The 10,441-nt window shown below is 51.1% G+C and overlaps 2 protein-coding genes across 2 annotated transcripts; one reads left to right on the forward strand and one right to left on the reverse strand.

Moving 5' to 3' along the window:
- Positions 1–1,504: 1,504 nt before the first annotated feature.
- On the forward strand, positions 1,505–2,529 carry LOC117863865 (uncharacterized). Its single transcript, XM_034747750.2, has 3 exons — positions 1,505–1,716; positions 1,955–2,020; positions 2,149–2,529. Exons 1-3 carry the CDS (start codon positions 1,636–1,638, stop codon positions 2,362–2,364), a joined length of 363 nt encoding a protein of 120 aa, XP_034603641.1. The 5' UTR covers positions 1,505–1,635; the 3' UTR covers positions 2,365–2,529.
- Positions 2,530–6,022: 3,493 nt separating this feature from the next.
- LOC117843530 (uncharacterized) lies at positions 6,023–7,081 on the reverse strand. Its single transcript, XM_034724151.2, has one exon. The coding sequence runs from the start codon at positions 6,890–6,892 to the stop codon at positions 6,362–6,364; it is 531 nt and encodes a 176-aa protein (XP_034580042.1). The 5' UTR covers positions 6,893–7,081; the 3' UTR covers positions 6,023–6,361.
- Between the last annotated feature and the right edge of the window lie 3,360 nt (positions 7,082–10,441).

A 10,441-nucleotide genomic window follows, 5' to 3' on the forward strand; every position in this document is an offset into this window, starting at 1 on the left:
TGGAGGACTAGAACCCGATTGGTCATGTTCCACCGCAAAGAATCTTAGCAGCTGAGCTACGCCTGAGTTCGCAATGCACATTGCTTTTGGTGAAGAAGATGAAGTGGAGTAAATTGAAGACGGGAGAACTTACCAAATTGAATAAAGCAAGATTGAAGTGGATAAGATCAGTAAAATTGGGAATCAGATGGTAGAGAGAAAAACGTTCTATCCCAGGATTCCATCTGCTATGTTGTTTGTTTTTTCATCTACTGAGATCAATACTTTTGTCTAATGCAAAGTTATATTAATTCATCCAGGCTAACTTATTATTATACTGAAGTAATCTAGATTGCCATAGTTGACAGTAGAGCCGATGATTTTTTTAACCCGAACCGATAATATTGGATGAGAAAGAAAGAGGAAGGAAGGGGTGCTACTTCTAGTTCTAACTGTGGTGACCGTGCATCCCGTTGATTGGTGGAGTTAATTTTGACTGAATTCCTTACAAAATTTAATCAAATTATATAATTTTTTTTTGTTGGCAGAGGATCGTGCCATCAAGAAGGTGGTACCGTGAGGTTGCATGTAGACCGCATATGGTGGAACTGCAACAAACGTCAACAATAAAGCACCAATTTAGACGATTTTATGCTTATGAAAATTATAACCGCTCTAGCCCGCGCAATTTGCACGGGTCATCTTGCTAGTCTACCAGTGTTTAAACGGGCCATGGGCAAAGGTCGCGGTCCCACGGAGGGATGCGCTTTAATCTACATATAAACTGCTTACAACAAAATTCCTAAAAAAATCATCAGTATGCATTTGCAGATCCATTTGCAGATCCATGTTCAGAAGCCTTCCATCAAAAGTCAGTGGTCTAGGCCGTTTTCCTTGACTTTGAGTTGAATTATTTGTCAGCGCCACGCATGTATAGCACACACTACTACACAAATTTATAGCCGCATTATGTTTTTTCTCTAACAGATACGAGAAGAAGACATCTGAAGTTGGTTCAAGGAGCTTTAGGAGCGGGACATCTCGCGGAGCACCGCCTCACCTTTCCCCTAACGCCGTTACGCCGGTACATTCCTCCGGTTCTGCTGGGCAAACAGCTTCGGTTTCGACGGGCGATCGATGTGCAACGCTCACGGAGCCGTGGTGACGTCCGGGGGACTGCTTGCGGCGTCCTTGTAGCTGCATCCCGCCCGGAGCTGCATGGCGTCCTTGTCTGCATCCTGCCAATGGTCCAAAGCAAGCTAAGCCTGAAGCACGGCATGCAGCCATGCAAAAACTTATACCTTGCGATGCTTGTACACTCTACCGCCCTACTACATTTGACCGCTAGCGAAATTCAAAGGAGTTTCCAGCTGGCTATCATCAGTAGTGATTATCTTTTCGCACAGGGAAGAAAGGACGTAATAAAATCTCTAGGTAAATAAAAGATTCTTTTTTTTTCTTTTTTAGCATAGAGACACGCAGTTCTCCTGCGTGTTTATAGGAAGAAAACACGGGAAAAGATGCTTTCTGGCTCTATAAAAACCATCATCTCTATCACCTCAAAAGCCAGAGCAGGCAGATCTAGAAGTGAGCGATAGGCAAAAACACAAAGCAGAAATAGCATTTGCTTAGTGAGTTAACCCCTTGCAAATTGCAATGTCGTCGATGCCGTTTGACGATGAATATGAGAAGAGGCGAGCCAAGGCTTACCGGGACTATGACATTATTCGCAAGCAGGTAATAATCTGCTGCTTTGTCACTTTAATTTAATAATAAGATCAGTCTCACCCCGGTTGATTTAATAATGATCCTTATACAACTTAAAAGAAAACAGCAAAGGACAGTGCACGCACTAAAATAAAGTGTGGTGGTAGATCTGAAAACGCCCTAATAAGACCGAGCGATGTTGACGAGCTCGCTCGCTTCTGAATTCTGATGTGAACTTCCATCGTCTCCATTTCCATGTGCCATGCAGTTCCCAGTGCTGGTGGAGAAGACGGCCGCACTGGATCCGCCGAAGAAGAAGACCAGGCGATCCGCGGTAAGTGATCGAATAACTTCTGACATGCACGTATCTCTCTGTTTATTTAATCGCCTGTGTGTGCTGACTGCCGAACTGTTTCCTACAGCGTAATCTGTGTTCTCACCTGTCCACTGTGGTGTTCGCAGAAGAAGAGAAAAACTGAAGCGGAGAAGAAGACCGGCGACCCGCCGGCGCCGGCCCTTACGCCGGAAACCAGGGCGCGCTACAAGGAGCTGGCCGGGATCATCAAGGGCTTCCTCAAGGAGCTCGGCGACGACGTCGACGAGGTGGCGGCGGCGGCCGGAGGCAGCACAAGCCAGGCAGCGCCACCGCCACCTGCAGCAGCGGGAGACAAACAGTAAATCAAGAGCTGCCGCGTGCCCTGCGCTCGCTGAATAAAGGGGGCCGCCTCTGCCTCTCTGCTGGCAGATTATCCCATCCAGTAATAACAATCAGTTTCCATATGCTTGTTTCTCAGTTACTAATCATCAGGATGCTGAATAATTAGATGTTCCGTTGTGTTACAAGCCCGAGCTGCGCAGCGTTTGCCAGTTACTCAGGGGTGCTTGATACCCTGCTAATAGCAGTTTAGCACCTGTCACATCGGATTTTGGATACTAATTAGAAGAAGTAATATAATTACAAAACTAATTACACAGATGGAGTTTAATTCGCGAGATGAATCTATTAAGCCTAATTAATCCCTGATTTGATAATGTAGTGTTACAGTAACCATTTGCTAATGATGGATTAATTAGGCTTAATAGATTCATCTCGCAAATTCGCACAGGAGTTCTACGATTAGTTTTATAATTAGCTTATATTTAGTCATCCTCGTTAGCACCGAACATCCGATATAACACTACTAAAATTTAGCACTGCCGTACAAACCCCTCTCAATCGTACTAATCAAGACTGTTGGCTTTGCGTGGAACGGATCGAGCACTGCTTGTTTTGTCGTTTAGTTTGTCCTTTCTCTTTTCTGAGATGACGTGTGTGTTATCCGATCGAACCGAGCGGGGCACGAGTTCCTGTCGGGCAAGTACACAGTATTTGGTTAGGTACTCCGTCCAGTCCAGTGCTGAATTTCTGTAGACGTTCGAACAGGAGGAAAGGAAATCGGCCGCGTTTCTCTCTCTTTTTTTAATCAATGGAAGAATTTGTATTAAATCAATGCTGAGTACATCATCGTGTCACGCACGAAAATAAAATTACATTTAAAAATAATCAAGCACCGCTCTTCGTCTTCACTTAAATCTCAATCTCAAACATGTATAAAGGTTCATATAGAAAGCCGCACAGGCATACGCTCAGCAAGCAGGTTGAGAACAAGCGTCCAAAGAACAACGACCAACATCCTTTTAGGCTACACCGAGCAAAATCTTATTCTTCTTTCATGCATCCTTCTTTTTCCTCTTTCTGCTACCGATGAAGAAGAGAGACGGATCCCAATCTACCCAACCAAAGACTGATCAACATCAGCTCAAGGAGCAGAATTATTCTCACAAGCTTTTCATCATGATTGGATCTAACCACGACAAAATGGAGAAGGGGTTGGAGAAAATTATTTCACAACGGCAACATCATCCCCACCTCGATATCACCGTCCGGAAACCTAAGTTGTCAGGGGCGTAGCCAGTGGGTACGCCACCCGGCGTACCCTAAGAATTGGCAGGCGCATGTACTAGCAGTAAAAAGAAAAACTCCCTTGCAGCGGCGAGTCGTGTGCGAGCGCACGCCAGCACGGCAGGAGGAAGCGACGCGAAGAGGTGGCCACTGGCCAGGACGCCAGGGCATAGGGGCGCAGGCTCTGCAGCGACACAGCCAGCAGGTCTCCAAGCTAAGGATTATTTTGTTTGATTATTTTGAATTTGGGATATCGCTCTGTAGTAGAGGCTATTGGTCTATTGGAGTAGCTCCTGCTGCACTCACAATTCTACGAGCAGCTCTCCACAGATATGTAATCGTTGGTTTGACCATATGAGTGACTTCTGACAATTCTTAAATCTTAAGTTTGCTAATACTATCAGTGTTTCTCTATTTTGCAATTGCAATATTCCTTCTGTTATCAGGCTACAAAGTCTTGTATCCTTGATATTGTTTACTTTAACCTGACAACCGTTGATTCACAACATATCATTTAGATATCAGGTCACCATTGATTGACAGCCATGAATTCATAATTGACTGGGCTTGATTTTTCGCACTTGCTATTATATTGTTAGCTATGCAAATTTTTAACTTATTGGTTGAACTAAAGATATTATAAGATCCTTTTACTTTTACTTGCATACCGAATTAAATGAAAATTTTCATTATCGTATACCGAATTGCTGGGTGAGTTTTATAGTTGTATACTGAATTGTATATTCGAGTATTGATTTGGCATACCCTATGTTGAAATCCTAGCTCCGCCACTACATGTCGTCATGCTAAGAAAGTTGCCGATGCCGTAGTTGCCGCCATCATCTTCATTGGAGTCGCCATGGACAGATCAAATCCACCCTACCTCCTCATCGTTGCTGGAAAAGAGAAGGAGGAAATAAATCTCCAATACCACAAACTGCGGCATGGAAAAATCTAAACCTTAAAACTGAATTCGATCTATTAAAATCTATTAGAGAGATGGATTCACAATCCCTCAGACCTCCGGCGAGATGTCGGAGGTGAGAAATGAGGAGGATCAACAGTGACGGTGGCGGAGGGCCGTGGCGGGATCGCGGTGCCGGCCGTGTCGCTCTTCCGGACGACGCGGGGGCGATACGTCGGATGGATTATTTCCAGAGCGTCCCATCCGTCACCGTCAGCGTTGGGATGACTAGCCACGGACGGGCGCGAGATCAATTCGTGCTCACGGATACAGCACACGCTGGATCGATGCGCGCGGGACGGGACAGGCCTGCTGGCCTGGCCGATCAAGGCGGCCTTATCCGTCGTATCGTACGAGAGGGTCAATTATTGATCACTGTGGCGCCGAAAACTCGCCACCTAAAACCTCTCAGAGGTTGCAGCGCATGGCCGTCCTTGCTTCTAGGCCTGTGGGTGTGCATGGCACCATGCGTGTGGTGCCACCTGACTGGTTGGAAGCCTGCAATGCCTCAACTTGAAATGAATTTTTGTTGAGTTGTAACAAGATTGGATTGGATTGAATTTGACTTGTGTTCTAATGGGTTGTGATCCGTTCGGGTTCGAACATGCAGTAACTTAATCCTTCACGTCAAGATTGTGTGTTAAACCTGATATTAACGGCGTCTTTAATTTGGACGGGTCAGTGTACTGAAGCCATTCTCAATGGGAGTTTCGTGGATAACAAAGGGATGGAACCATATGTACACTAGATCTTCGTCTTGCATGCAGCCTTAGAAACAACAGAAGATGAAATTATGTATTGTACGAGATATTTCATCTATGGATTATTAAATACATTCTTGCTTATGTTCAACTCTTGAAAATATAAATGTGAAACTTTGTATCCAGAATGGCGTGACCGGATGGTAACACGGTCAAGACGATGACCGGAGGATGACACGGCACTGTTCTTCCGCACGCTAGCTACAAGCCTACAACGCCAACCACAGCAAGAGTAGGGTGTTGTTTTCTTTGGTAAGCAAGAGCTGTTATTGGTGAGACTTTCCTGGCCCGGGGTGCACGGCCAATGGTTTCGTCGCGAAACAGTCGGCGCCTGGTGGGGATGACGGATGGTAGCCTAGGCACGGCACCACGGAGGCATATTCCTTCTTCTTGCTGCAGACTCGCCCCCCCCTGAATTTGCAGTTGTCGGTAGGTACAGCGCGCGACGGGGGTGAGATCACCGATGATTGATGTCACTGCAGACTGACTGCGCCGCAGAGAAGAGTGAATGAAAGACAAATAGACAATGCGCTTGAAGAGAAACGGATCGATGATTCGAGCTAATCCGCCTCCCGACAAGTCAGTTTCACCGTCGACGGATAACGACACCGGATTGGTCGCTTGCATTGCGTATTTGCATGACGCTATGCCTAAAGTTAAACAATGTCATACACGTACGACGGTGTCACCTGCTAGTGTTCTGCATTCTGTTTCGAAAATACAGATGATCCACTAGGAACGCAGCGATGAACAATGTTACAAATACAAGATTCCTCACTCTCTCTCTCCCTGATCTAGCTCCTCAATGCCTAGGCTACGGGGGAGAAACCCAGCTGAGAGTAACTAAAACGCTGTTAAAAGTTACTAAAATCCACATCAACTGCACTACTAGCTGTTGTAATTAATTAACTAGTCCCGATCGAAAGCTAAATCCTCTGTCGTCAAGGCGAAGCAGCTAGCAGTAGCAGCGCAATGGCGCCGTCCAAGTCGTCGCCAAGCCAGTCCCGGTCAGTCCTGGAACCCGGTGGTCCGCTTCCACACCGCGTCCCGCACCTTGAGCGTCCTGCCGACGGCCCCGGCGCCCTCGTGCGCCGACATCGACGCGGCGCGGCGGCGCCACGCCAGCTCGTGCGGCGGGATCACCGCGTCGGCGACGGCGGCGTCGTCGTCGTCGCCGTCGTCGACCTCCCAATCCCCGGCCGCGGCGTGGTGGGCCCGGTGGTACTCGTCGCCCAGGATCTTGGACCAGTCCGGGATGTTCACCGGCAGCGACCCGTGCGCGGCCCGGCCGCCGAGCGCCAGCGCCGCCGGCACCGGCTTCGTCGCCGCCTTCCTCGCGGCCGCCGCGGGGAGCGGGCGCGTCCGCGGCGGCGGCTCGGCCGGCGCGGCGCTCGGGGCGAGCGCGCCCCAGATGTCCGACTCGTCGAACTCCTCGCCCGTGCCAGCGGCGGCCGGGCCCGGAACCACCACGCCGTGCGACGACGGCGCGAAGTGAAGGTACGCGCGCTCCGTTGCCGCCGACCGCGTGCTCCTCGCCATTGTCGAACTACCACCACGGCACCACGTGCCCACGGGTGACGGAGACAGATCGAGCAGCGGGAGGTGTGAAGCCACGAGGCTAGAGAGACCGGCGACTCCGGGAGAGGAGCGATAGGAGGAGGAACGAGGAAGAGAAGAAATGCGCGCGTGGAGGAGAGGGGGAGGGGAGATCAACGCGTGCGCCGGTGGTTGGGCCGCGGATTTATACGCGCTGGAGGCCGAGAGCGGAAAGCGGGTGGAAACGGATAAGGCTGTTTATGCAATGACCGTTTCGCCCCTGGAACAACTTTTGGATCGCGGAGGAGGAGGACGGGGACGGCGGGACGCTTGTGCCGCTGCGCGGTGGGCCCCGCTAGCCAGCGAGCAGTAGTGAGGTGCCGCCACAATGTTTCGAAAAAAGTGAGGTGCCGCCACGTTGCTGGAGTACGGTAGGTGTGGTGGGCCCACCGTGTTTCTGTTTGGGATAGGTGAATCAGCAAATTAAACTACTACTATACTCGATCAATCGTATCAGGGAAAGAAGCCTAGGCTTATCCGCATCAGCTCACCCTGAAATAGGAGAGTTTCTAGGCAACTTGTCCTCTAATTCCTTGTGCTCCCGTGGCTGTTACAGGAAAAATTCTCTCACTCAAGCAACCCACCACCCATCGTCCACGGAGGAGGCCGTGCATGCATCGCATCGCATGGATTATCGGAGCATTATCCGTTCGTGTAAAAACTACCAGGGCCAACAGAAACAACACGACGACCGACCACGCCCCCCGCGAAATTGCCGTGCGCCTACGTGTACCCACGGTTGATTGGTTCGTCGTGATGGACGATACTTCTGATCTATCGTGCACCCAACCCAGTTGTTCTCGCTGATTATGATGGGATCTGCACGTACGAGCCAGAGAGCCAGACGTCGTCAGACCTTTAAAATTCTGGGTGGCTAATGTCGACGGTGCATTGCCATGGCCCATGAGGCCCAGGTCCGACGTGTACCAGAGCACCACCCCATCACACGTACGCGCGCCCGGCCGGATCGTTATCCGCTGCATGGGTCCTGTCGCTTTCGGCCGCATGCACCGGACGCGGCGGCGCAGCACTGGTGGTGGAGGATGCGCCGAGGCGAGTAGACCTGTAGACCCGGTCGCCGGAGCCGGGCGCCGGCGAACGTGGCGAACTGGGAGTGGCTCCGCCCCGCGAGGCCACGTGGGGCGCCCCCCGCGGCTGTATCCGGCCGGCACGCCGGGGCGGATACGGACTTGTTGGGTTGGCCGCGCGACAGCGCCCGTATGTCGATGCGATTTGGCGCCGCGCGCGCGACAGGAGATGCCGATAGCATGGGACTATATGGAGTGGAGAGCCTCTCGCTTGTTTGCGACTTGCGAGGAGGGGTGTTGGTGCTGGCAGAGGCCGGAGAGGTAGGATGAGGATTGAGGAGGAGGCTGCTGCTTGGTGCATACTGTGCCGGTGGCGGTGGCGGGCGGTCCCGAAGCCCGTGGCCGTGTGCTGCGGCGGTGGAGAAGAAATCCTGCGCGGAGCCCACGTCCTACGGCAGCGCAGGTGGCAGCCTGACAGGGCGGGCGCGGGCGATGCAGCGCGGCGGGTCCGGCTCGTGAATGGATCGCCGCGGTCCTTGCAGATGGATTTCGCCTTATCGGCTCGTGCTCGTCAGATGATGATGCTTTTTCTTCCTGGGTTCTGATGATTTTTTTTAGGGTGGGTTCTGATGAATTATCGGACGAGGAGGAACCCGACGACTTGTCGTGGACATCGGACGCTGTGCCGCAAGCGCAACATTTCAAAAGAAGAAGAAGATTTGGCACTCAGCCCAGCCGGTTACCAAGATTTGGGCTCCCCAAGCTCAACATGGGCCTGGACCTTAATTTTTTGCATGCTAGCGACCTGACGCACGCAGCAACCGTTGAAGGCTTCTGGGCTTCGCGGCATGAATCTCCGGTCCTGGGCTGGAAAGAAGGAATGCAGAGTCCTATGTGAAATGGGCTGTCCGGTATGCTTAACGTTTTGGTCAAGCAGGGCTGCTACCGCTTGCCCAAAATTGGATGTCTACTTACGCACGACGGCACGGGCGGCTCTTGAATTGAATCCGGCCCAAATTATCAGGACGTATTCAACCCCCTGAATCTGTGAAACACAGTTCGTATAGTTCAACCCGTTTCTTAAAAAAAAACAGGACTTGTTCGACCCGGAAGGTTGGAACCACGGAATGCAAGGGCCATTCCAATTGTTTTTGTTCAGTGTTCCCCGGTTTTCACCACGGAACGGGCGGTTGGAACCTTCCGGGCCATTCGCTGACACCAGGCTTTCCAAATTCCAAACCGGCAAACTGCTTTGTCTCCTCTAACGTCTTACATGTTGAGAAATCCTTAAACCTAGGGATAATTGTGGGCTCATATCAAATATACTTCTAAAAGATCAAAGCTATATAAAGAAACATGTACCCATCTATTATGATAAAAGAGAACAATTTCCACCTCCATTATCTCCTATGTGCTTATCACAGGTGACATGCTGACAACGATGTGCTATCTTCCCGCTCAGTGCCAGGAGGCGACCTGCCCTGTCCTGCACGACTGCTGCTCCAGAAAGAACACCTCGCCTCTCGTTTTAATTTGCCCCGACATTTTTATTAGAAGATGATTGGAAGGGAGTGAGAAGAATTGAGTATAAAATAAACTAATTTTCTCTCCAACCCCTTCTGTTACACTTCAATCTACTATCCACACAAGTACTGAACGAAGGTTGCAGAGCGCCAGTCATCTCGCTTGACATGCCCCCCAGTTCGCTGGTGTCAGGTTTCTCAACACCCGATGATAGAGGAGTACTAGTAGCGTGCTAGTCAGCTGTGACTCGAGGTCAGCGCTGGACAGAGTTCGTATGCTCGTAATAATTTACGCTGTAGATGTAGTGGACTACAGTTTCGTGCGCTGATCAGCCTAGCGTGACCTCGCCGGAGTTCACCCGTGGCGCACCATTGGCTCGCCGTCCTTTTCCGATCGAGCACCAAATCTCCGCACGCTTACACAGGCCGATCGGATCGGGACGGCCCGCCGCTAGCTGGTCGGTATAGTAGAACCGCCCGACGACGTCGCCGGAAACCAGTGGACAGGACACACACATACAGCGCACGCCGCCGCATATTTTTATCGGCCCGTGGCAAGAATGTAAACCGCCACCCTTGTCCGGCGCTGCCAGCACTGACACAGGGGATGCATCGGGGATGACCGGGGCCCGTGACGGCGACGCGAGCCGCCCGGCTCTTCACAGCCACAAGGGCGCAGGTGGCAGCGCCTGATTGGTCGGCCGCCGCTCCTCGCGTAGTCGCGTGTACTCGAGGCCAGCGATCTGGAGGCCGCCGTTGAGCCAGGTGTCGCCTCCGCAGGATGCGTATGGGCGTAGAATGCGTACGTATGTTGCGTAGGAAAAAAAAAAAAGGAGGTTCTTCTTCTTCTTCCACAGCAGAGGACGAAAGAGAAATGGGAGAAAGGTTGATTCGGTTCGGTACTGTGACCTTTGTGGAAATGGCGTCAGGGCAGGCGAATG

This window comes from Setaria viridis, chromosome 1 (assembly GCF_005286985.2).
Source record: "Setaria viridis chromosome 1, Setaria_viridis_v4.0, whole genome shotgun sequence".
Lineage (NCBI taxonomy): Eukaryota > Viridiplantae > Streptophyta > Magnoliopsida > Poales > Poaceae > Setaria > Setaria viridis.